The sequence below is a fragment of the Plecotus auritus genome, assembly GCF_963455305.1.
Source record: "Plecotus auritus genome assembly, chromosome: 12".
Taxonomy (NCBI): domain Eukaryota; kingdom Metazoa; phylum Chordata; class Mammalia; order Chiroptera; family Vespertilionidae; genus Plecotus; species Plecotus auritus.
This window is the reverse complement of record NC_137778.1, coordinates 21,019,568-21,046,580: the sequence shown is the minus strand read 5'-3', so window position 1 is coordinate 21,046,580 and position 27,013 is coordinate 21,019,568. Positions and strand designations below refer to the sequence as shown.

At 43.6% G+C, this 27,013-nt stretch overlaps 1 protein-coding gene and 1 long non-coding RNA gene across 2 annotated transcripts; one reads left to right on the top strand and one right to left on the bottom strand.

Moving 5' to 3' along the window:
• Positions 1-425: 425 nt before the first annotated feature.
• STX6 (syntaxin 6) lies at positions 426-26,895 on the bottom strand. The gene is made up of 8 exons (XM_080648344.1): positions 26,632-26,895; positions 17,146-17,315; positions 15,110-15,204; positions 12,537-12,599; positions 9,016-9,141; positions 7,334-7,440; positions 6,077-6,171; positions 426-1,956 (listed from the first exon to the last, which is right to left on the bottom strand). Exons 1-8 carry the CDS (start codon positions 26,664-26,666, stop codon positions 1,880-1,882), a joined length of 768 nt encoding a protein of 255 aa, XP_080504470.1. The 5' UTR covers positions 26,667-26,895; the 3' UTR covers positions 426-1,879.
• On the top strand, positions 7,877-18,375 carry LOC308237585. Its single transcript, XR_013959442.1, has 3 exons — positions 7,877-7,924; positions 12,557-12,607; positions 18,257-18,375. It is a non-coding gene; the product is annotated as an uncharacterized lncRNA (long non-coding RNA).
• Positions 26,896-27,013: the final 118 nt, after the last annotated feature.

The window sequence follows — 27,013 nt, the reverse complement described above, 5'->3', positions numbered from 1 at the left end:
TGGACAACAGCATGGCCCTTAAGTAGGGCAGTCATGTAGTTCAGACTCCGGTTCCTTCGTGGAAGGTGCAGAGTGTGGATGAGAGTACGAAGACAAGGCCCACGTCTTAGAAAAGTTTTAACAAAGACCTGTATATCTTAATGCAAATCTAAGGACCGTCCCTCTTCTGAGTTTATAGAAGACTATTGGAATATCTCAAAACTTTGTAAAACAAATAATCTAGTACCCTACATCTCAAGCCCTTTGTAACAATTACCTTTTTATGCTCATTTGAAAAGAAATTAACTTATTTATATATCAAATAGAATTGAGTGTAAACGTGGGTGTCAACCACCCTTTAAGTTTTGTAAATCTACTTTTAGCTTTCATAACATGCAGATTGCTTTATCTACCAGCATCCTACACATGAGAAAATACCCTTCTTTAAAAAATTGTTACAAATATTTATTAAAAAGTGCAATTCAAAAGTTAGCTGGGCAAATACATCATTGCAAATCACACAAAAAAAAATAGGAGGAATAAAAGCCCCAAACAAAACAAAAACCAAGAAATACAAACAAAAGGAGAAAAAAAATGTTTGAAAAAGTGAGGAATGGACCCCAAAAGATTAGGAAATGAGAAGTCAAAGCCAGAACTCCATCTGATGTCACTGTGCTTCCCACGTGCAAAAGAGGATGGTGAAGGTGCCGCCTCGGCCGCGGCTGCCTCGTGCAGCTGCTACTTCAGTATTGTTATTCATCAGGGAGGTCATAAAAATATCCTATGTACATGGGCACGCTGGAAGCACGGCGAGTCACCAGAAGCTTGAAGTTTAGTGTCTCAGCAACTAAAACTCAACGGAAGCATCCGTTATTTAAATTTGTATTGGCTCAGTGATTTTTATGGATGATAAAAATCAAGTTGTCATCTGTAGGAAAAAAACAACCAGTTCACCTACCCCTTTTTGCCATTTCTCAGGGCTAGAAAAGCCTGGTCCAGAACTAGCCTTTTTTGTCATTACAGTTTCTGACTAAATGTAATAATTGTGCTAACCATTCCCAACCCCATCTGCCAAGGTAGAGAGTGCCACAGGATCTAAATCCATTCAAGTGTGCTGCTCAGCAGCCGTATGTTGAAGGGTCATCCTAAAAATACACGCTGCCCCCTGGGGAGGAGCCTGCAGGACGCCACCTGAATTCAGCCAGGCTATGACCTCCCATGACCTTGCCCCCTTCCCTCAGCTGTGCACTCAGGGTCCTGTTCCCCTTCCTCCTTTCAATTCAAGACACCAGTTGTTAGCACTCCCAGAGCCCAGTGCTTTTCATTATTTCCCATTAGTTGTTCTTACCACAGAAAGATGTGCCTGGAAAAGCAATTTTATCCCTGCTCTGATCCCTGCAAGAACAACCACTGCATTTTCTGTCACAAACTGCTTCTGGGCCTTCTGTCCCCAGAATGACCAGCTCTCAGGGGCTAAAGAATGCTCCCACAAGGGGCAGTAGAGGGGACCCAGGAGCCCCTTTCCCGACAGGGTCCTTCTGGCTGCTGGCTGAGCAGGGAGAGGGTTTGAGCAGGAGAAAAGAGCCGCCAGAGATGGACGGACACAATGAGCAACAGTGAACACTAGCTGAGTCTGCGAATTTTTCTGGATTCCTCAGAGGCCCTCCACAGGAACGAGGTCCAAGGAGGCAAAGCAGAGGCAAGCTGTCCTCAGGACAGGACAGGTGGTGCCAGGAGTGTGAAGTTGTGAGGTCCTCTTCCCACGGCCCCTCCCGCACTGGACAGAGGAGCTGCCTCAATGGTGGGGTCACCCAGAGAAAAGTCAGCGTGGTCCGTGTTCCCGGAGCAGCAGGTGGGAGCCGGCACCGCGGGCGCTTGTCCTCCTCCCGGCTCCTGTGCGTCACAGCACTACGAAGAGGAGCAGCACGACCAGCAGGACCGCGAAGAGGACGGCTATGGCACACCACTGGCGCCGATCTGCGAGGCAGGACGCAAGCGTTAGCTCTCAGGACGGGGCGTTCCCCGAGAGGCAGCCACATTGGTGGGGGCAGAAACAGAAGGTTGGGGAACCAGCTAGAATTGTAAGAAATATTAATCATGCTCTGTTAACCGCTCATATGTGATTCAACCCTGTCTCTGCTGTACTGGCTCAAGTAGTGACAGGCAGAGCGGACCCATTGTTTGTCCAGTTACAACAAGAAACCTAAGGCCACACTCAGAAGCAGAAAAGTGACAGAATGGGCAAATGACAGGGGCAGGGAGGCTCTTGAACCTGCCCAGGTGCCTGATCCTCTGACGCTGCTCTGCTCCTGGCCTGCACTGCACCTGCATTTGCAACTCTGCCGTCCCCAAGAGCTGCCCTGTGGTAAGTATGTGCTTCGTGTCTCAAGTCCTTAATTAAAACCTGTGTCTCCGACTTTAATTAAAGCCTGCGGCTCTTAGCTTTCTGCTGGTGCTTGCCATATCCTTGGAAAAGGTGTTGGCCCTGGCATTGCAGATCAAAGCCCATCTGCTTTCATCTCCCACCAAAGTCAAATCATTTAAAGAAGCAATAAATCCTGTCCCGTTCTCAAAGCGCTACGGGAGGATGGAAAGGGAATGAAAGCTTCTGCTGGTCACTTCAGGAAACGAAGAGCTGAAAAAGCAAGCTCTAGGGATCACGAGCATGACTAATGACACCACATCTAGTCAAGAAAGAAGGTTACTTAACCAGTGACCGTGTTAGAGTAACCCACACGGCTTCTCTGTGAATGAAAGTGAACTGTCTTCTCTGAAACTTTCTACCCCACCAACAATTTAGAAAAGGCACAGGAAACAAGACGGCTGGAGTCCATCTAAATGGCTGAGAGCAAGGAGGCCCTGAGGGACACGGGCCCATGCAGGCTCGGGGGAATCCCAGCTGCAGCCCAAGTCCTGACTCCACAACAGCTGCCTCATGGGGCTGCTGTGAGAGCTGACCAAGAACAGCCTCACGCACATTCTCAGGGCCCACGGCACAGGATGCTGTCCTCGTCTAGATGGTTCGCTAACTTGGGAAGATGTAGAAAGCAAGCGGTCTTTCCAATGGTGAGCCTGCCACTTCCTATAGGAAAGTTTCACTAGCCTGTGAAAATGTAGGTCAACTGCTAGAAATAAGAGTTCCGTTTAAATAGAACTATCAATGAATACTGACCCATCAGAAGGTTATTTGAAAGCCTGCACATTTTAGCACACCATGGCTACTGAGAATCACATTATAAAAAGATCTGAATCTAGGAAAATAGATTGTACAACTTTCCACAGGCAACACTAAGTCCTTTTCTGAAGCAGAACTGCTCCAAAGTAGGCAGTTGGTCTACTCCAGAAGCTATTTTTAGTCTGTTTAATGATCAATGGTGAAGGACACTACAGTAAGTTAACATTCTTTCATCTATTTTTAAATGTTTACAATAATTTAAAACCACTGTCATTGAAAAATAGTCCATATTCTTCCAGGACAAAACAGTCCAGGTAATTGCTTCCTAACCACCCCACCCCCATCTCACACCTAATTCCTCCACTCATCCCCCACCCGCAGGCATCCTGCCATTTTCAAAACCAGATTTCCAACATTCGACCAGCTTCCTACCTTCTGGCTTCCCATTAGCTTCTACCAACCCCTTCCCCACCTCCAATCACTTTCTCTTCTGTGATTGCTTTAAGTAGGGGTTTTCATCAAGAACATCCATCATGCAAGCTAGCACAGCCAGAAATGCTCTTTAAAGCCATGTGCCTTTGAAGTGGTAAATTGCTTCTATGAAGCATGAACTAGGTAACCTCAGGGTGCTGATACCTGAGCTGACTTCTCCAGAGAAGGGGTGGGACTAACCACAAGGGCTTTTGTGACCTCAAGTGAAAAGTCCTAACCACTTGTCTCAAAGAGCACAGGGAACAAAGGGAACACCAGTGGTGGGGTTTTTCCCTCTCCCAAAATATTTTCCTCCCTAAAGAGAAAAGATGAACAGTAGAATTCAGAAAGTGGGGGGAAGAAAACCCTGATATCTACCTAAAAGAATGTACGTTGGGTAGGAAAATGACAAGGTGGTGTCTCTCTTGAGTAAGCAGCCGGCCATGGGAGCCCAGATGTTCGGGCTCTCAAGAACCGTGGGACGTATGTTAGTTACTGCCTAATCAAACTTCAGTGTGTCTTAATGTACTTTCTGTACGTACAGGTTTGATGAAAAAGCAGTGAACTTTCCCAAAAGTTATGGAGGACAGAGACAAATACAAATTGCTGTGTCCTCAAACTGAAACAGACACCACCAAGCAGGAGGCCCTGAACAATCTTTCTCGGGCAGCAAGTAAGGATGGAAATGAAAACCACAGGCGAGCTGTCCAAACTGAAGGGCCTTTCAGGCCAAATGCTCTGTTTCCTGGCTCCCTTTCCTAGACAAATATAACTAAAGTTCTTACTTTGCTCCCCAACCCTTTCGTTTGGGAGGAGAAAGTAGAATAAAACATAAGCAAGTTTCGGTGCTATTTATACACACTGGACAGCTTATCACAATGCAAGTACTTTTCTAAATTATTCATACCCGGAATGCTGGGAAGCACAGATACAGAGCATCTTTGTTCGTTTGCTCTTCCCCAAACAAAACTGGTGCTGAAGTAGCTACTTGACTGCGACTAATACATACACTAGTGAGAGGCCTGGTGTTTAAACTGATTATATAATACTTCATTAATGCTTTTTTTTAAGCAGAGGGATGAGGATAGACAAGGAGAGAAACACTTCGCAAACCTCTCTAAGTGTCAAAGATGAGCTAAGCTGTGCCTGCTCCAGGCAATGACGAGCCTCCTGGAAGCACAAACACACTTGGTCCTGGGAAGAAAGGAGGAAACAGGCCTAGCTCTGAGCTTCCCTTGGTTTTGGACATACCAGGTCATTGCCCTTCACGGCCATCTTCTGCCTGTCTTACGATTTTTTTAAATAAACATTTACTAAGTACTAAAATACATGGGAGACACTGCTAAACATTAATTATTACTATTTCATTTAATCCTCACAATGACCCTAATTTTTAATCAATAAGAAACTGAGGCCCAGAGAACTGTTAATGTAACTTGACTATGAGTTAAACTGCTGAAAAGCAAATATACACACATATTTAAGTCTTGCCTCAAAAGTCTAAACTATTAGACTCACTAACATGTACCTGACTGGTAAACCAATAGAAAAACGAGGTATTGCCCTAGCCGGTTTGGCTCAGTGGCTAGAGCATTGGCCTTCGGACCGAAGGGTCCCAGGTTCGATTCTGGTCAAGGGCACATGCTCGGGTTTCGTGCTCGATCCCCAGTGGGGGGCGTGCAGCAGGCAGCTGATCAATTCTCTCTCATCATTGATGTTTCTATCTCTCTCTCTCTCCCGCTCCCTTCCTCTCTGAAATTAATAAAAATATATTAAAAAAAGAAAAACAAGGTACCAAGAAACAGAGGAAGTTCTCATGGGGGAGGTGGTGTTGTGGTTCAAGAACACTTAAATTACCTCAAGGCAGATCTCAGTTCCTCCTTTCACCACCCGCCCCCACCAAGTAAAGAGAGAGAAAAAAAAGAAATACTGCATTTTCTTTGATTTAAAAAATGTTATTTCTCCTGTAATAGGGGACATAGGTTGTAGTAATAAAATTAAAGAACAGTCACTGGAACACATCTTCCTATATAGTAACTAATTTGAAAGATGTTACTTTTTCATCCCCATCCTGGTGCAAATTTGCTGGAATGTTTCACGGTGGAGTTAAATATAAACTATTTAAATTAAATCTTCAAGGGCATCTTATTCTGAAATGGTAGGGTTTTCCTTTCAATGAAGTCAGTCTAGGAGAAACAGTAACTGGCTCCTTAATTATTATTTTAAAATAAGTTCCCCACTTTGGCAAGGAAATAGGAAAAAAAGAAAAGAAAAAAGGATTTTGTAATTGCAAAGCAAGTGGCTCCACCAGGAGAAAAGCCACCGACCACCAACCAGCTGTGGGAAAATGTGCCACAGGAAAGGGATCTGAATGGGCACGCCGTGCGAGAACCCCCCGAGACTGTTTCTACAATTAAGTAAGAATTCTTATGCTTTAAGCAGCATACATACCACTGGTCATGTGAGATACTTTTGCAAGTTTCTTCATCACATTGTCCAGCCGAGAGTGAGTGCTCTCCAACTCATGGGAGAAATCATCCAGCATACTAGAAAGAGAAGCAGGTGTGGGGAAGGCAGCTGGTAAACACACAGCCTGGGCGATGCAGGCGTCATGGAATTCGGTCAGGGCCTAGGCCTTCGTTTCAGCAAACATCAGCCAGCAACATTGGTATTCAAGCCCCCAATCTATTATCTGAAATCTTTGGGACAGATATGTTTCTTAATTCAGAATTTAAACAGGGCCTCAGCAGGGCCTGGGGCAGTGCCCATAATCACACATGTGAATATTTCTGCAGAGAACTCTGTGAGCTTGTGCTAAGCCAGAGCTCTCAGGCACCATGCACCCCCGCCCCTCCCCACAGCAGTTCTCCCTCCTCTCTGTCACCACTGCGTGACTTGCATTCATTTACATCATGGCCAGGCTACCCATTAAATGGTAGGCTCTCTGATGGCAGAGACACTGACTATTCTGCTCGCTCCTCTATGATACCCAGGGCCTCCCTGAACAAGTGCCCGGTTTGAATTTATAATAAATGAATGTATAACACTGAACACAAAATTGAGATAGGAGACTTTCTGATATATTCTAGTAGATTATCTTTTTTTTTTTTTTTCAGAAAAATATTACAAAATGGTAAAGGGATTATGTAGTAGCATTTAAGAATGCTGATTTTGATGTCATACTTCAGATTTAAAAAAGGTTGTGCTTAAGGAAAAAACAAATAACTCCAGCTATACTTCTTGGTGTGTTTTTACTTTTGATTTTTGAAGGGGAATACTTGGTATGTATTGGGAGTTAAATTTTTAAGTTTTTCTCATGAAGTTGAAATTTAAGATGTAAAGCAAAAAGTTTTGTTCGATGTAGTGGGAGAGTCATGGGATGATAACAGTAGCTCATGTCCTATCCTCTGCAGGACACAAATCTCCAGAGATTACATGTCTGTTCCCATTCCCATTTCAAGTACCTGCTCAGAGGAATTTGTATGTTTTTGCAGGTACTGAAAAATAATAATAATCATAACTTTGCCTAAACCCTACTGAATATTTTAACTGACAATTTGCTTCTTTTGGAGGGGTAAGTCTATAAAACAACAAAGATGTAGCTATAAATAAAATAGTATTGGGGTTTACTAGTCAGGCTTGTTAGGGGTCCTGTAAGATGGCCCTTCCCCTCCATTGCATGGCCCCGAGAGGGTGTCTCATGCTCACACTGCCTGTTCCTCCAGCTCCCCTCCGATGCGCTGGGACATGTTCTTCAGCACCCCGATGCTGCCAGAGACCAGCTCCAACTGCTCATCCTGCTGCTCCACAATCAGCTGGTGCCAGAGAAACGGGAAACAAGCAATTAAAAGCCATCTTACCTGGTTCCAAGCCCAGCACTCTAGCAGCTGCTAGCTTCTTTGCCAACTTGGGACAATTCTCATTCAGAAGCAAAGCCCAGAAATCAAAGGACCAGACCGGCGCCTCTAAGAACACACTGCTCCAAAGGCTGGGTTGTCAAGCTTCTGATATCTCCTGCTGATCCCACTTGTGAACAGTCAGCAGGACTTAAAGCCACCGAGAGAGATTGATTCTGGTTGGCTGGAGTCCAACAAGGGACCAGACAATGGCCAAGAGCACCTGTGCAGTGATCACTGAGACACGGGGATGCTGGGAAGAGGAAGCCCAGTGCCGGGGTCAGGGTCTCAATCCACAGCTGACTTAAACACAAGAGCGTCTGGCAAAGCTCTGGACGTGGGAAAACCACACACACACAGTCCTTTCTTCCCTCCTCAAGGACACACAGGCGGCCCTGTGACAGTAAGTTACCTCAAGGATAATTGCTGAATGATCTGAATGATAAATGTTTCATTTAATGTGTGGTAACTTCCTCACTTTTTATTTTTTTAAAAAATTTGCTTGGTTAATAGCAATTTAAGCAGACAGCTGGTTAAGCAAACATGCTAATGGCAAAAGAACATATAGCCTATATAATATATATATACACACACACACACACTGAGTGCCCAGATTATTATGATCTCTGAACACATAATAATCTGGCCACTCAGTGTATATCCTATATAATAAAAGGCTAATATGCAAATTGTCCCCTCGACCAGGAATTCGACGAGCAGGCAGGCCAGCCAACCACCCATGTCCCCTCCCCTGGCCAGGCTGGCCGGACCCCACCCATGCATGAATTCATGCACCGGGCCTCTAATATATATATATATATATATATATATATATATATATATATATATACACACACACTGAGTGGCCAGATTATTATGCGTTCAGAGATCATAATCATCTGGCCACTCAGTGTATATATAACACAATATTTAAGAACCAAGAGCTTCGATGGGTAGATAATCCTCAAATCCTCAGGTATATTATTATGTTTCCTTTTATTATAACTACACATAAAAAGCAACAACACAGAGATAATCAACCTCCCTTTCCTTCTACCCTTCACCTCCACTCAAGCAATCATTTTCATGTATAATGGGACTAGTAATAATTTTTGATGAAAAAAAACAGGACTCAATTTTTCTGAAAGTGTGCCTTTGTTGAAATGAACAAAAAACTGAATATATGAGTGGAGGTGGGGGAAGAAGGGTTCTTTTGTTTGTTTTTAAACCAGTGGCCCTGTCTGTCAGTTTTGGAGGTCTGGTCTGCTTTTCCTCAGAGACCTAATCAAGCTTGGTTCTCGTGAAAGAGCCGTGCTGTAGAGGGGGATTCAGAAACCCTTGATATATGCAATCATTGCACAGGCAGACACAGGCAGCCGCAGGGCGAGCTCTGGTCCAACCTGCCTGTCATAACAACAAAGCCCGCTGGCTGGCCGAGGACCCAGGGAGGTGCCCGCCTCCACATCTCAGTCCTCAGCAGCGGGTTCCCAGTACCTGTTGCTGTGCCTGCTGCTCCTCGATGAAGTGGGAGTTGGCTAATTGGAGCTCACGGTCTAGGCGTCCGTATTTATCCGGGATTCCTGTGCTCCACTTCTGGCCACCGCTGTCTCCCAGCAGTGCCTGCGAGAGGGGAGGGGAACAAGCGGTTACTTTCTGAGCAAGTGCTCCATCACCGACATAAAGCGTTCTACTGCTCACCATGGACTTCCCCAGGTCCGCCTTCATAGTGGTATAGGCTGGTGCCTATGTGGTCCAATTTAAGGGATGCCAGGAAGGGCACTGTCTCCACACTCTCCCAGTGGGACTCACAAATGGGATTTGTCCCATTAAAATGCAAATGTCAACTTTAAATCAACAAACGCCCATCTGTACACAGCTTTACAATCTGAAAGCAGTCAGCCTCCAGGCCAGCTCTGCCTAGCACCCTCGGAAGTTCACCAGAGACCCATGTTCCAGTCTAATGAATTCCAGAGACCTAGAGTCTTATGGCCCAAGAGGTTTTCAGTTTGTTTTTTTGTTTTTCAAGGGGGGGGAGAGAGAGTCCTAGAATGACAAGAAGCTAAGTCATAGTCTCACACACAGAAGGCATAAGAACCATCAATGTCTGTTCAATTTAACCCATGAATAAATCCCAATGCCCCTCAGTTGAACTAAAAGGCTACAAGCCTCACAGACGGGAACTGGGTATTGCTTCACCAGGCAGGTACGGACACAATGGGTGCCTGACCCGAGTCAGTATCACCACCGGGGCCCTCAGATGCCAGGGGCAGGTTCCCCAATAGGAATTCGAGGAAGTTCGTAGCAAGGAAAGGGTAAGCTTGGGACTGTCTTCTGTACATGAAGCGGCAAGCAGGGATGTGAGCTCAGTCTAAGCCAGTGGTTGGCAAACTCATTAGTCAACAGAGCCAAATAGCAACAGTACAACGATTGAAATTTCTTTTGAGAGCCAAAGTTTTTAAACTTAAACTTCTTCTAACGCCACTTCTTCAAAATAGACTCGCCCAGACCGTGGTATTTTGTGGAAGAGCCATACTCAAGGAGCCAAAGAGCCGCATGTGGCTCGCGAGCCGCAGTTTGCCGACCACGGGTCTAGGCTGACCAGGACCCCTGCAAGCTTTTCTGACAAGCTGGTAAAGTAACTGCTCACCCAGCCCTGCACATGGACCGCTCCTAGGGTGACTACGATTCTTTTTCCTTACAGAGTTGCCAGATCTTCTTACCAGCTACTGTTTATCTCTGGAACTGTTAAAAGCCTCACTGATTACTTGGTTCTGTCTGAAAAGCCCTCCAACAGTCCTTCAATACCAACACTGACCTCCCTTGACTTTCAGGGGTGAATTAGTCAAATGGCCACAGTCAGGGGCAAGGCTCAGGGAAGCCTGGGATGCAGAGCATAATTCCAGATGGTTATGAGGAGAGGATCAGGATGCCTGAGAACTTCCAGTAGACCAGTGCCCTCAGTCTAATCAAAAGGCTGAACAGTGACTGTCTCAGGTATAAAGCAGACCAAGGATTTTTTTGGATGGCTCTGCCCCGGCTTGGTCCTAGGGCTGTCAGTCAAGATTTAAAACATCTGCTCTTCTGATGCAGACTCTAAGGCAAGGGTCCTCAAACTTTTTAAACAGGGGGCCAGTTCACTGTCCCTCAGACCGTTGGAGGGCCAGACTATAGTTTAAAAAAAAACAACTATGAACAAATTCCTATGCGCACTGCGGGCCCGGGACGAGTCGGCTGCTAAGCAGGACAGGCAGCGGCACCCGGCGGGCTGGATAAATGTCCTCGGCGGGCCACATGTGGCCCGCGGGCCGTAGTTTGAGGACCCCTGCAAGGCGCTCTGTGGAAGACACTGAGGCCCATAGTAACTTCTTCCAGGTCAGAAAAAGGCTCTAGTACATCATTAGGCTGCGGACAGAGAACTGGGGCTCCCCTAGGGCCCTATGTGTTCCTGGGCTGAGTAAAGGCTATTTTTTCTAGCTTATCCATGGGCTATGGTTAGGTGGACATAGGACACACTGTTAAGAGTTGATTATGCTTTATTGTTCAATAGCTTAGATTTCATGAGTCTGGCCTATAAGAGTCTGTTCTACTGGGAAAGAAGATGAAGCCAGGGACCAGGGCACCGGAAGACCAGCATGTGTGTAGGTGCCAGAGCAGGGGGTCCTGGCGAGGCAGCAAGCAGCACAGCACCAGGTACTGGCGGGGCAACAAGGGGCACTCTGCCTGCTTGAGTGCTTAGAGGACTCTGGCCCTGCTATGCCTTCACAATGTGTGACTCCAAGACATTTCACTCTCCTCCAAAACAGAATTCCAAGCCATGCTTGGAAAGGCAATGCATAAATGCACATATTATATGTTCAACTATACTATCTAGAGATGAGGAGTAACAGAGAGTAGGTGTTACCTACTTCACTGTCACAAGGTAGGGAGACAGGAAGAATAAAAACAACAATAACTTGAGAAATGAAACCCAGGGGAAGGAAACAGAAAAATTAAGTGAGGTGATACTTGGAGAGCCCCCTCCCCTTCGCTGAGCTTTTGTATTTATTTTTCAAAATTAAGTGAGTCAAGACACACCTCCAAGTATAAAGTAGGGATTTCTATCATGAACTCCTGATTCCTAGTCAGTCAGATATGATGAGCTGATTTCTTGAGTTAAGAGTCCAATAAATGGACTATTGGTAACTTTATGGAGTCTGAATGAAATCTAAATCAAGTCTATATTTTAGGTGATGTTGTATATTTTTTTTAAAAAGGACTGTATTTTATCAGTTGGAAAGAAATTTCTATCATACACAAAAGTGTCTAATTTTAAAAAGATACCTAAAATTCAAGAGCTAGTTTCTTGTAACTTTTATTTTAGATGTGTTAATATTGGTGCTTTGGTTTCAGAAATTTATTAGGTTTCATGATTCATTTGTAATAACTAATAAAAACTGGATCTCATCTCAAAGAAATTTAAAATGATGAAAGATTTAAATTTAACACATTAAATTCACACACATTTAAGATTCTTCAAATGTCTTTCATTTTATTCTAAATTTCATAAAATTTCAGTCATTATCTAGTGAATTCTATGAGATATGCAATGTAATAGCAGCTGGAAATGAAAAAAACAACAACACAAAAAACCACCACCAACAAAAAAAAATGACACAATCCCTCCTCACTCTCAAGGAGCCTGGGGTCCAGCAGAGAAAAAGACAAGTAACTAAGCAATTACCGCCCTTAACAGAACCTGGCAGACAGAATGTGCCCAGCAGGTGCCGAATAAATGGCTGTGTGGTAAGGGCATTCTGGAACCCAGAGGAGAGAAGCAGAGGGTGGGAGGGAGGAGGGTAGGGCAGGACAGCTGACCATGGTGCAGGGCAAGCTGATGACTGGCCTTTCACAAAACCTGCCAGCCTCTCTCCAGACTCAGCAGGCACAGGGCTTCTGCTGGATCACATGATACACAGATGTCAGCATCTAACTCTGCGTTTTCTTTGGTTTGGTACTCTATAATCACGTTTACTCACCTGTCTGTTTTTTCTTTCAGCTAATGCCTGCACAGATGAAGTTGACATCTGATCTTTCATGTCCTAATGAGGTAAGGAGAAGACCAGAAAACAAATGAATATCCTTAGATGAAACAGAGTCACAGTTAACATTTTGTACACTAGCAAAATACACATAACTTACTAATTTTTTTAAAACAAAAAGACAACATTGTTTGGCTTTTTTTTAGTCTCATGAATAAAGGAAATAAAGAGAACCTCCCTTTAAAAAGAGGTAACCTGGGCACGAAATTTAAGTAGGAGAAACGAGGAAAGGAACTTGCATTTCCTGGGAACCTACTATAAGCCAGAAACACTGTTAAATGCTTACGCACGTTATCCCTGAATTCTCACAACGACCCTATGAAGCTGGCATTGTCTCTATTTTACAGTTGAAGAGGCTGACATCTAGAAAGGCTTAAGGTACTTCCTCAAGGTCACATAGTCAGAAAATGGCAACCTTGGGGCGCCAACTCAAACGCCTGTGCTCAAGGGCTAGTGTCATCAAGTATAATGAAAACCCATGCACTTTAGGATAATTACCACTAAACACCTGCAAAAACTTTCAAATAGTGATATGACAAGCAGGTCACTTATTTTATTTTTGAGTTGGATTCATGTGAAGTATAGACTATTTCTAACCAGAGTGAATTTCCAGAGTGGCATTAGAAATAATTTTGTATGGAAAGAAAAATGAATGGACCCATTACTTACAATAAAGAAAAATCACTTAGTTAAATATGAGGCATTTTGCTTATCAGCTGTAACCACAATCCAATATACTTTATAATAATTTGAACTGAATACATAATTACTATAATACAATATTTTTAAGGCTGCCAAAATACTTTATAATTTTCTGTTGGCCAGGAGACTATTTTATAGATGCAAATGTTGAGGTTTTAGGCTTTTAAAAACTTCTAAGATCCATGACAAGTGAATGGGAGACTAGACAGTGCCACAGCTTTCGTAAGTCCCACTGTGGAAAGTCTGAGTGATAACCACGTTGCTTCAACTTTCAAAGTACCCACTGCTTCCTTCTCTTCTACAGGACTATTTAAATTAAAACAAGAATGATTAACAACCCTAAGTATTCAGTTGGATCATATATAGCTGAGGATGGTTTAGATCTCAGCTCTAGAAGCTGTAACATTATGATGCGCGGACTTGATTCAGAACACTTCTTTCAAGGACTGCACTTTAAACATCTTTTCTGATATCAGAAAACAAACTTTGGATTCTACTTCAAATTATACCAACTAACTTAACTTTCAATATATTAACTTCTGAATTTCAATTAGCAAGATTTACAATACAACCTTTCAGAAAGAACAACTTTAATAAATAAGGACAAAAAATATATGTTTTACTGCAAGACACCATTTAAATACCTACATTTACAGCAGTGTCCTTCAGAAACTCTATTACAAAAAATAAAGAAGCAAACTGTATTTATAAGATCAATAAGGGGGAAATTATTTACCTTACCAAAACATTCTTCATCAAACAACGGGGCTTCCTTATCAGAATAGCTTTCTGAACTGGCCAGAAATTAGGATTGTCTAATCCAAATGCTCATTATATAGATGGGTCACACCAGAGGACCAAAAAAGTTACTGCCCCATTAAAATGTTTGTTTATAAACAATTTAGATATATGTATGTAAAGAGGCAACTAATGAATAAAATGAGAAACAAGAATATTTCAAGTTCAGTGATAATCTACCATTTGAAATAATTTCAAAAGGAAATAACATGATATAAAGTTTTTGGCAAACATGTACTAAGGTTCCTGCCTAAGATGACTCTTGAAAAGCCATATGTTAGCACTGATATGATCCCAAGTTTTCTTATTCCAGGAAGCTGCTTTCTAGTACATATGTTCAAGACAGCTGGTTCTCTTACATTTAGTTATGCTAATCCAATGGCTTAGCATACAGTTTCAAAATACAAACAAATCTTAATGATACAAGATTTGACTTATATGCTATTTTCTCTTAGGTCTTTAAACAATGGGTTCTTTCCTAAATAATTGGAGACTAAATATTCGTTCACTTGTGTCAGGTTTTGCACTCTGAGATGCCTGCCTGCTCTGGATAACTCCCGAAAGCCTGTCAGGCAGCATATATGGAAATGCTGGTAACAGGATGGCAAGAGTTCCCGAAGCTGAAACTCAGATGGTGAGAGGCCACCATCCAAACCCGGAAGAGTTCCTCTTCACAATGCAGTGATCACCAAGCTATCAAGAAACCAAATGGTTTCTACAATAGTAATTCTTCCTTTGGAGGAGTGAGAGGTATAGACAAGTAGATACCACTGAAGTAACTTCCCAAAGCCAGCAGTCGACTCTCATTTCTGCTCTAAGAAATATGCCTGACGATACTAAAGACAGATTTCTCTCTTTTCAACTAGAGAAATCCTATGTGGGAAACTGGCATTCAATTCATATGAAGACGTGGTTTCAGAGTCGATGTATTAGTTTACAATTAAGGGAAAGAGTTCTGAGAAGTTTGGCTATTTCTCACACAAATAACATGATAAGATCATCTTCCTTACCCTGACAACTTGCCGAGTACTTGTGATGAAGGATTTTCTTATACTCAATTCAGTTGCATCAAGATTGAATTTTCTAGGATTTGCTTCAACTATGCGTGGGTCAAAAAGTCAAGGGAAAGCCATGTCATTACCACAAGCCTCACAAACACATTCCATTAGACCACAGATTGTCACAGGCAAGCAGTCAAGTCTGCCCAAGGCTTCTGAAAAGACAACTTGGCACTCATTGTTCTCAGACTTGCTCTGCCCACAACTGTAGGAGGATGCTGTGCCTCAGGGTGGAGACGCCTGCCAGGGGAAGACCCACAGGCCTGATTGGGTCCACAATAAAGCCCTGCTGGCTGACCACAGCTGGGCTGGGCTCTTCCAGATGTCGACCAGCACCTTGTATCTATTCTTGACCCCAGATCACCTTTCCCATGACAGCTTTTTTAAAAAATAGCTTTTTATTAATTTCAGAGAGAGGAAGGGACAGGGAGAGAAAAAATAGAAACATCAATGATAAGAGAATCATCGATTGGCTGCCTCCTACACACTCCCTACTGGGGATCAAGCCCACAACCAGGGCATGTGCCCTGACTGGGAATCTAGCCATGACCTCCTGGTTCATGGGTTGATGCTCAACCTCTGAGCCACGCCAGCCAGGCCTCCCATGACAGCTTCTGCAAGCCATTTCCATTTGCCATTAAACCTTCCCACTTATGTCAAGGAGCTAATCCTTCTTCTTGATCTGTAGATGGAGGCCTCTTCACCAGAGCTTCCCCTGCTCTCCTCACCCCCGGCCTGGTCCTGCCACCCACGCCAGACACTCGCAGGACTCCCTGGACTTTATCTCATGGTCTGCAGGACACGTCTATGCTATAATCTCATTAACTAACGTCTGTCCCCCTGAGTCCCTCTCTACCCCTCACTGTCATCCCATGAGGGCTGGTACACTGTGTTGCTTATTAATCCAATCTCACTAACAAAATCTCCAGCACAAATAGTCATTAACTATTTGCTGGTTGATGACTACTCATTAAAACTTTTGTCCTCTTTCTTTCATACTATCTCCCCCAATCTTTTTCTCTTCCCCCCCTGTCTCAAGGGAAGACGTATCTTGATCCCATCCTCTCACATATTTTGTCCCACTCATTTAGAGAACACACTTGTCTTTTCATAATTTAAAAGGTGTCCGGGGTCATGATGATGAATAGAAATAATGCATTTCACACAATGGCTGCATGTGAATCCCTGCTGACTATGGAGTGTTCCTGACAACGTCTGGTTTCCTTGATGCTTTATCAGCTAAACAAATAAAGTAGAACCCAGAACATACAACTGGTATGTCTTCAATCTAAAGTTGTTATTAAATGGGATTTTTCCAGTGGGAAAGGACACGTCATTTCAGCTTCTACAGGGCTCAGGTTTGTCAGTCAGTGACTTTATTTAACATCAATAGTATCACTTAGCATAATAGTTCTTTTAAAAAATGCTGTTTCGTGAAAAAAGATACCTCTCCAATGGACATTGGCATTGTCACATCACTTCCTCAACAGGAAAAAGGCAGTCTACAAAAGGAATTTCTTTTGAGCTCCAATTACCAATGTGTAACATTGGTCTGTATGTACCTCAATGTAGTAATGACTACTAACACTTTTATAGAAGCTCACTGTGTGTCAGGCACCATTCTAAGCTCTCTACCTGTTCAACTTTCAACAACCCTATGAACTAGGTACTATTATTATCCTAACTTTCTACTGGAAAGGAAAGGAAAGCACAGAGCAGTGTGTTCAGAGTCACACAGTAACTGACGGAGCCAGGACTTAACATGCAGACTGACTCCAAGGTCCGAACACAGGACCACTGCGCTCTGCTGCTGTGTTGCAGGATTCGCCATGCACTAGAGAAGACCTTGGCATATAAATAAAAACAAGATCCATCCGTTATAAAAGGAAATGCCCAATGTACATGCTGAAGACAACTGGATAAGAACTTGTTCATTTGTCTGTTTGGCCCAAACGGCACAGACAGCACAGACAGCACAGAAAGGATATTGATGGTTTCGTCGAGGTCCTCTAGGTCCCACTCTATGCTCCGGAGGTTGTTTCTCAGCTCGTTGGTGGTCCAGTCGATTTCCTCCCTTGTGGCCGTGGAAGGGTCCTGGAGGAGCTCTGTCCATCTCTGAAACAGCCCCTGGGCAGTGTTGACAGCTTTCTGTACCTCTCTGTGATCAAGGTAGAAAGGAGAAGTGTCACAGACGACATGTTCCATAAACAAGTTCCTGCATGACTTACGTGAACATTATGGTAACACACCATCCTCAGCAGCAACCACCATTCCCCAAAGTGTCTTAAAGTCTTTATAGAAGGTTCTTCATGAGCAAATATCAAAGTTCAAAACTCTAAAGTAACAGTCTAAGTATTATATTCTCAGCTGAGGTCCAGAATAAAATAGACATTATTTAAGCAGCTCTAACATCAAGTTTGTTTGAGAAGGACAAGAAGTTAATTATGCTTCGAACACACTATGCTTAACACAGTTTAAGAAGCAATCCTACAAATAAAGAGCCATTAACATTTCTTGGGGATGGTGGTGCTGGGTTAGGGTTAGGGTTACTCTTACTCAGTTAATCTTTTAGAGGTAAAGGATTTTTATTTGGGACATTTAAAAACCCCAAATCTCATTAGAAGATTCCCAACAGTATTAGTTCCTGGACTTAGCAATGCTGTCGAGCAGATTCGTGTGTTTCTGGGTCAGAGAGGGACTAGGTCATAAGTGCTATGACCGAGTGTTCTTTTACCTTAGATAATGTCACAAAGTTTTAAAAACTTTCCCCCTACCACTGGGTCAAAATCCACTAGTTAAATGTTATAATCTAACATTACCACATATAAAAGCCAAAAAAAGGAGTCATTTTATAATCATACTGGAGGCCCGATGCATGAAATTCATGCAAGAGGCTCGGCCCTCGCAGCCCTGCTTCATCCAGAAGGTCGTCCGGACGGTCGTGCACCTGTTCAGCTGTCTAGTCTAATTAGCATATTACACTTTTATTATGATAGATGGTCTCTTGTGTACAAAGATAATAACTTGACTCCTCCCAAACTAAGAGATCAGTTGTGATTTTTCTATGATTTCTTAACTAATACTTCTGTGTTCAATCAGGGTGTTTGTTGTCTGAAGCTTTAAATCCGAATTTGTATGCATCCGATTCCCGCTGACATTTCAAGTGCCAGAAGAGAGAACACTAACAAAAATGAAGTGTCTGACAATATTTTGTCTGTGGAATACTGATGAGCAAAAAGGTTGAGTGTTCAGTAGAGAATCATATAGCTGCTGGGCCCAAGCTGAATACATCACTGAGCTCCGTAACCCGCAAAGCATCTACCAAGGTAAGTTCATATCCAGTTTACATGCTGGGCAAGTGCTCTCCTTGTTCCTCTCCCATCGGCCTTTACTTTCAGTCCTGATGATAAATTCTATTTGAGACAAGCAGGGGAAGGCCTAAGGAAGTGAGATGTAAATCCACTATCTTTGCTCTTTATCGAGGTTTCCGGCTGATTTGGTGGAGAAAGAGGTACACATCTTCCCATAACCCGAGGCACTGGGTTTATTTTTAAGTGTGGGATATCATCTACGATAATGGGAAGACAGAGAGGGATCTAGAACAATATCTCATTTTAAAGGATGTAAAATTGATCAATTCTGTAAAGTAAATACAAATTCCTTTTTGAGAACTAAGAACCTCAAACCCAAGAAGCCCCAGGCTAGGGCACCCACATTCTGCACCACTGGAACACAACTACCACGCAGGAATCAGAATTACTTAAGTAGCAACCTTGTGTGTGTTTTTGGTCTGAGGACTCCTTTGTACTCTTTAAAATGATTGAAGACTCTGAAGAACTTAAGTTGCTATAGAAATTCAAACAGACATTTAAAAAAATATGTACCAATTAATTAAAAATCACAATGAACTTACTATATGTTAACACATTTTCGTAAAAACTGACTTCTAAAAAAAATGAGAATGGCACTGTTTAATATTTTTATTTTTTCAAATTTCTTTAATATCTGGTTTCACAAAAAAAATGGGATTCTCGTGTCTGTTTTTACATTTAGTCTCTTGGCATACATCTTGGTTGAGTAGATAATAAAATCCAGCCACACGTAGATATATAGTTGGGAAAGGGAGGAATATTTTAATATCTTGCACGTAATTGTGGACCAAAACACGGCAAATGGCGGTTTCTTAAAAGTTGCAATGTGGAGCCTGGAACGGTACCGAAGACTCAACTATCACACGTTACAGTCCATGGCTCCGTCCTGTATGTGGGATGGATCTTTTACCCATGTGTGCTTTTACAACAGCATGTAATGGGCATTTGGAAAGTATTACTTTCCTGGGTATCACAGATCTTTCAAATGCTGACTCACTTTGTTACACAGTATTCAAATCATGTAATTATCACCACCCATCTCATCAGAAAAAAATTTAAGTATTGTGAGTTTGTAAGATAATAACAGTTGACAAAAGCTTTCCAAAATTCTTTTTAAAAGGGAGGTGTGCTCTAATGGTATCATCCGCAAAAGACAGGTTTGCCCCATTCATTTTAAAGAAAATGTCTCAAGTATTTTTTAGATAATTTTGAGATCTGAGAACATATGCAAGTCTCAACAACCAGTTTGTCAGTCATTCTTTCAAGTAAAAATGAGATTGGGGGGGGGGGGGGCTACGGACGAAGGGGGTTGCTGGGGGGCGGGGAGTGGCTTTTCCTGGAGACAGCCAGCTTATTTCACAAGATACAAGAGTGCTTCGTGCACATGCTTACATTGTCACATAGAATACTGAAATGGGTACCAAGGCAGGGAGAAAACTTTACACATCTAAGTAATGACATATCTTTTAAATATACATTTAAAAAACTTAACAAGAAAACAAACTTAATTCAAAAAGGGGCAAAAAAGTTGAACAGTCCCTTCACCACAGAAGACAGAGATTACAAGATGCTCAATATCATTAGTCATCAGGAAAAGCAAATTAAATCCACCAGGAGACACCACTACATTCTTAGAATGGCTTTAAGACGAAAACAACACTGATGGTGCCGAGTGCTGACACGGCGGCAGAGAACCTGGAACTCTCATGTGTTTGTTAGTGGCGGGAATGCAAAATGGTACAGGCCCTTTAGAAAACAGTTTGGCTGTTTCTCAAAATTAAGTGTACACTTACCATATGGCCCACAATAGTAATTTTGCAATTACTCTTGTGGGTTAAAAGAAAAAAGTTGTCTTGACTTAGTTACCTACAATTTTGACCTCAACCTGCTGCTGCTTCCACAGCTCCCCTGGGATGGGGCTACTGCCACCAATGACTGCAGGTCAGAGTCCTGAGGGACTTACCTCATTCTCATTTTTCAGTGCTCTAGACACTACAGCCTTCATATTTATTTTCTTGCAGCTCTCACTTCCTTTGGTTTTATGCCACTGTGCTCTTCTAGTTTCTACCAATTTTCTCTCTGCTCTTCCTCCACTTGGTCCCAATGTTTCTCCCTCAGCAGTCTTTTTACAGCTTCTAGGACCTAATCTAGGTTTTCGTCAACATTCACAGGTTCAAAAGACCCCTTTATGACTCCCCAACTGCGTTTCCAACCCTAACCATTCACCCAGGACTAACTCCTATATTTTAGCTGCATAAAACCAAACAAACCATGTCCTCCCTACACACACAAAAAGGCAAGTATTCAAACAAAAGGATAAAACAGGGGTTAAAAATCTGCTTCCTTCTCTAACTTCCTGTTGGAGTAAATAGTGCCACTATTTTCCAAGATTCAAAACTTGTCTAGACAAGTGTCCTCTCTGACTCTTCCTCTTACTTCTCACCTTGCACAACCTGTACTTAAGCCCAATCACTGGAGTTTAGATCTGGAAGGAACTTTCAAGATAACTAGTCTGCACTCATTGAGCAAATAAGAGAACTGGGGCTCAGCCATCTTGGCTGCCTGCCCCGAGTTCTCCTGACTCTGAGTACGAGGCACCTTTCACTACGAAGACCTATTCAGTTCCATCTTTGTTAAGCCTCCAGACAAATGGATTTTCTTTCTGGACTCAGAACACCTGAGTTTGAGCCCTGAAAAGCTGTTTGACCACAGGCAAGTGAATAGTAACTGGGAGTGAAAACCGCTTCCTGGTTAAGAATTGATGATAGGAAACAGATTAAATTTAAACTCCTCAGCTGGGTATTCCATGCCTCCCCTTCCCCTAAGCTGGCTGACTTTAATATCCAACCTGATTTCTCATTAACACAAACTTGGTTTCAGTTGGCAGGCCATCTTCACACCCTCCCTCTTCTCATTCCTGGCTCTGGACTTTTGAGCGCGTTTCCCTAGCTGGGAGAGTCCCTACACCTCTGCAAATGAAAAGCAGACATTTCCTTTAAGCCCAGATTGAGACCCTACTTGCGTCACTAAAGTGTCCTTGACCAACATTCCCACTCAGGGTCTTTCCTTTTTTCAATCTCCACAGCATCTCAACTCCATTCCAAAATTGTACACACAATGCACATTGTCTTCCCCTACACTCTTCCCATTCGGCATCGTGTTCTCCAAACTAGACTACAATCTCAGGAGCCAAATATAGTATTAGGCATTCAATACATTTATAACCAATGTTTGCAACGTTGTTTTCACAATGAAACATCTGATTATGATTTTTTTAAAAGTAGGAAATCAGATATGACTTACATCCAGTTGTACTGGACTAAAGTTCCTCTGCCAACAAAAATTATTTTTTTCCACAGAGACTATACCAACAAACTGTTTTCTCAGCATTGTGAACAGGATGCACAATGCTTGCCTTCAAGGAGCTCATATTCTAAAAGGTTATATCTATAAAATAAAAGCATAATATGCTAATTAGACCGACAGCCTAACGACCTTCCGGACGACCTACCAGACGAATCCAGGGCTGTGAGTGCGAGCCCCTTGCACAAATTTCGTGCATCAGGCCTCTAATATATAGATAAGAGATGGTGAGAGGATAATAGAACATAACCCCTACTATCTTGCTTTTCTATGTACTTATGCCATTATTTCAACACTGATCCACAGCTGAGAACCTGGAAATAAAACTATGGTGGGAGAGGACATGGACATGAACTAGGGCAGAGGAACCAAAACCAGAGCGTTAGAGAAGATTCCAGAGATATCCTTGTGATGGCACCAATAGGACATGACGACCAAGTGGACAGAGGGCTGAAGGAGAGCGTGGGGTCAGGAGTGAAGAGGGTTGAGAAGAGGGTGGGCCAGGCGCTTACAGGCAGGCGGAAGGAGAAGAAAAAGAGAAGATCCCCGCCCAGCACCTTGGATATGTGTGGGGGATGTGCAGTGATTAGTAGAAAAGAGAAAAGCTCTCAGAAGAGAGCTGTACCAGTGACTGGGGTGTGGGAGGTGCACAGACACACAGGAAGTACCTGAGAACACACGGAAGATCAACAGTGAAGCTACACGGATGGATGGGGAGAGGACACAGACAGCCAAAGGTGACTGGCAGAGCCAGGAGGTTCAGGCACGGAGTGTGAATTACACCAATGGCCATGTGTGTATACCACGGTGAATTGTCGGCATCCCACCCCACCCTCACACCGCTTCCAGCTGTGGGCTTTTCTCGGGACAAGACTTCAACGGTGTAAAAAATGAGCCTCAAACACGCAGTCATCATTGCATAAGTAAGATAGCTTTTTTTTTTTTGAGTGAAAGTAAAGGTTTATTACAGAAAAGCTCCCTACTACAGGGAGGGGACCCAAGTGGGTTGTCTTGTAAGGCTGCTTTCTAACTGGTCTCCTTTTTCATCTTTCCAACACTATCACCAAATCAACATTCCTGAAACCCTGATTTCATGTAATTTCTCTGCTTTAAAAATCTCTGGTGGCCTCAAGGTAAGACTCTCCTTGACCCTATCCTACCTTGTACTTACTGTGAAGTGTTAACAGTATAAGAGTCAGGCAGTTCAAATTTGAATCCTGGTTCTACCACTTATTAGCTGTGTAACACTGGGCAAGTGACTTAACTCCTCTGTGCCCCCTCAGCTCCTCATCTCTAAAATGTGGCCAATACCCACATCACAGAACTGTTCTTATAAAGTGAAAATCCTTATAAAGTGCTTAACACACAATGCCTGGCATAGGAGTGGCATCCTTTAAATGTTAGCCATTATTATTATTACTCCCCAAATAAACTTCCTACTCCACCTGGGATGTTTGCCTTGATGATTTCTAAACAAACAATACTCATCTCAGGGCCTTTGCTGCTGGCGTTCCCACCCATGAACCACCACCACCACCAAAGGGTATTCATCCAACATTTATGCTACATATCCAAGGTGCTGGGCTGGAAATACAGGAAAAGTAAACAGTCCCAACCCTCAGAGCTCATAATCCAGAAATGAAAGACACAGGAAGAGGTGCAATAACGTATTACAGGTGCCAAGGGAAGCAAAGCACTTCCTGGAGACAGTGGAGATGCTGACACCAGATCTTGGAAGCCGTGCGGGTGAATCAGGCAGAGGAGGCGCATGTGGAGTAGGAGCATCTAGTACCGGGGTCATGGCCACAGTGCTGGGCCAGGCATGGGGGCAGGGAGAGTGAGAGGACGGGAGAGAGGGCTGTATCATGAAGGTCATGAAGTGCTTGGGCCTTCTTCTGCAGGCAACAGGCAGCCACTAAGTGATATTAAGTCAGAAGCCCTGCTTGGGTTCTGTGCTGCCCAATACGGAAGCCACATGACTAGTGAATGCTTAAAATGCCCTCGTGTGACTGAGGAACTAAATTTTTAATTTAAATTAATTTAAATTGAGAAACTAATATGTAATTCGGTTACTGGAAAAATTTTAAGTATGCTTGGAATAATTTGGGTATGTGACTCTACTTTCTCAAGCACAGATAAGTATTTCTGATGAAAATTTAGCATTTAAATTGAGATGTGCTGTAAGTGTAAAAAATACACACCAGACTTTGAAAACTTAGTTTAAAAAAAAGTTAATGATCTCATTAATAATCTTTATTGATCAATCACATGTTGAAATATTTTGAACCTATTAGGTTGACGATGACATTAAAACTAATTTCGCCTGCTTATTTTTACTTTTTAATGTGGCTACTAGGAAACGTGGAATGGCATCTGTGGCTCCCATTGTATTTTGGATAGAACTGATCCGATACAGCCAGGGGTGGATGGAAGAGGAAAGAGAGTGGCTGCAGGAAGAACAACGAGAGACTCCTCGGTAAGAGTCCAGATGAGACAGGCCTGAATTACCTAAATTCTACCCACCTTCAAAACCTAATTCCAGACTTAATACTGCCTCCGAAAGCTTTTCCAGTCATAACCATCCCTAAGGGGTCACCTTTCTCCAAACTCCTGGGGCATTTATCTTCTGTAGTATTCACTTCAGCACTTCATCACTTACCACCTGTCATTTCTACTTAAGTTTTGCAGTCAGTTGTTTGTCAGATCAGACTATCAGCTGCTAGGGCAGTGGTCGGCAAACTCATTAGTCAACAGAGCCAAATATCAACAGTACGATTGAAATTTCTTTTGAGAGCCAAATTTTTTAAAGTTAAACTTCTTCTAATTGCCACTTCTTTAAAATAGACTAGCCCAGGCCATGGTATTTTGTGGAAGAGTCATACTCAAGGGGCCAAAGAGCCGCATGTGGCTCGCGAGCCGCAGTTTGCCGACCACGGGCCTAGGGTAAGGCCACAATCTAGACATCTTTAATTTTTCCACATTGTGTGGTGCGTTTCCAGTACTTTCAATGAGCAGAAGTACATGGCTTCTCAAATACTCTGTCACATATACCGTCCAGAGGCACCCATGTGGCTAACTTTACCTATGCACAGCAGGAGATACTGAAAATCTCACTTCCTTCAGGCACATTACAGACAATAAAATGTCAAAATCAACCAAAACTCTAGGCCAATGTTCCAATAAAGCAGTGATATCTAATTAGTGAGCAAACTTCAGGAGACTGTATTGGATACTCTCAGGAAATAAAAAATGTCAAGATGGCAGAGCAATTTAACATTTTCACAAATTCCATTAAAAATCAAACAAAAAATTTCTCATTCTCTCTGAGCCCCAGTGCCAGAGATTACCTTTGCAACCTAAGCATTTAAGAACTTTCATTCAGGGGGAAAACACACAGCTTTAACATTTAAAAATTAATCCCTAAATCGATCCTTTTAATAAATAACACATTTTCCAGATAGAGAGTGACATATTACTAAAAAACAAATCTACAACTTAACATTTTCCTATCTAAATTAGAGTAAGGTGATGAAAACCCTTTTTAGGGAATTGTCAATAACTGTATAAGTATACTTTACTGTATCTTGGTTAATGAAGTATTTCACTTAAAGTACCATTTAAATTTTTCTAAGAACTCTTAAAAAAATTAAACACCCAGGCACCAGGTCAACTTGCACCACTGCAGAAATAGGAAGCCAATAGCAACTAGTTGAAAGCAAAGGGACACTGGATGGTTATTAGTACTAACCTTCTGGGAACTTGACAGTTCTCAGACTTGTTTGTTTGACACTTAAAACATAAAGCTGACAGGTTGTAACAACATCAGAATCCATCTTTCTTGCACTTATTTAATGGCTACAAAGCTGATGCAGAAATAAAATGCAATTAAAGTTTCTATCTCCAAACAATCCAGCAATCAAAGATGGAGTCAGGACAGCTCAAAGGGAAAAACAAGTGGGCAAACCTGTCAAATAGTCTGGGTGAAATCAGGGAGTTGAAAAGAAAGCACTCATTTCCTTTAGCACTGTGGGAAAATCCCGGTGCTAACAGAAAGCCTAGGAAAGTTTAGTTTGGCTGATTTCATTTTGTTTTCCTTCCAACATCATCACTGAGCATGAACGACGGCTTTCCTCCCGGCCCATTACTCAGTAAAAACTCCCCCACTGAATTAAGCTGTCTTCCGGAGCCCTGCTCCCCAGCCTCCCAGATCCACACCGCCCCCGCCTCCCAGCCTGCAAGCGTGCTGGGACGCCTCCGGGCTGGTTGTGGTCCCACCAGTCTGCGGGCCGGCGCTCCGATCTCAATGGACAATGGGAGCTCACCCCCGTCAAAGCCAACTACAAAGCTCAGGAGGGCCATTTCCCTTTTCCTGCCCAGATGCTGTTTTCCCTCCTTCGAAGCAGAGACCCGTGCTCCACTAGAGCCCCAGTTTGGGCTGGGACCCGTGTCTCCCTCCCCACCTGCAGAGCTGCTGAACAACTCGACCCCCACATAAGTTACCCAGCAGCGCACAGGCCAAAGGGGACCCCCTCCCCAGGGGCTTGGACTCCTCAGTCCAGGTAGATCAAGAAGGGGATGTCTCTGGACGCTTGGTCATGGCCCTGAGGCTAAGCCGTCCCCACTGTCCCCTCCCCAGCCTCAACTTGTCTCCCCTCCCCCTCCAGCAAGGAGAGCGGGGAGGTGCGGGCAGACAGCATCGCCACCTCCTCCTCCTCCAGTGGAGCCCTCGGCGACACTCACCCTTTCACCACAAAGAAGGGGTCCTCCATGGACATGGCGTCCCGGCCCCCGGCCGCCTCCCGCCTGCTCAGCACACAGGGCGCCCGCGCCCTCTGATCCTCCCTCCCCCCTCCCGCAGCAGCCGGCGCCTCGGGCCGGGGTGACCCAGAGCAGCGGGCGCGCGCAGGCCAGGGTGCACGGGACCGCCGCTGGTCCAGCACTCGATGGGACCGCAGATCGAATCCCAGACCTAGCGCCGGCCCCCGCGGCTGCCTCCTCCCCCGGCTCCTCCGGGCGGGTCCGGCCTGCCTGACCCCGCCCCCGGGACGCACTGCCCGGACCAACCACCAACGCGGCCTGCTGCACCACTTCCGCACCCGCGCTCACGTGATCAGAGGATACT

Coding starts and splice junctions, on each gene's coding strand:
- STX6 (XM_080648344.1), bottom strand. CDS start 26,666: ATGTCCATGGAGGACCCCTTCTTTGTGGTGAAAGG. Junction 17,316..26,631: donor CCCTTCTTTGTGGTGAAAGG/GTGAGTGTCGCC, acceptor CCTTGATCACAG/AGAGGTACAGAAAGCTGTCA. Junction 15,205..17,145: donor GGACCTCGACGAAACCATCA/ATATCCTTTCTG, acceptor TTTTTGACCCAC/GCATAGTTGAAGCAAATCCT.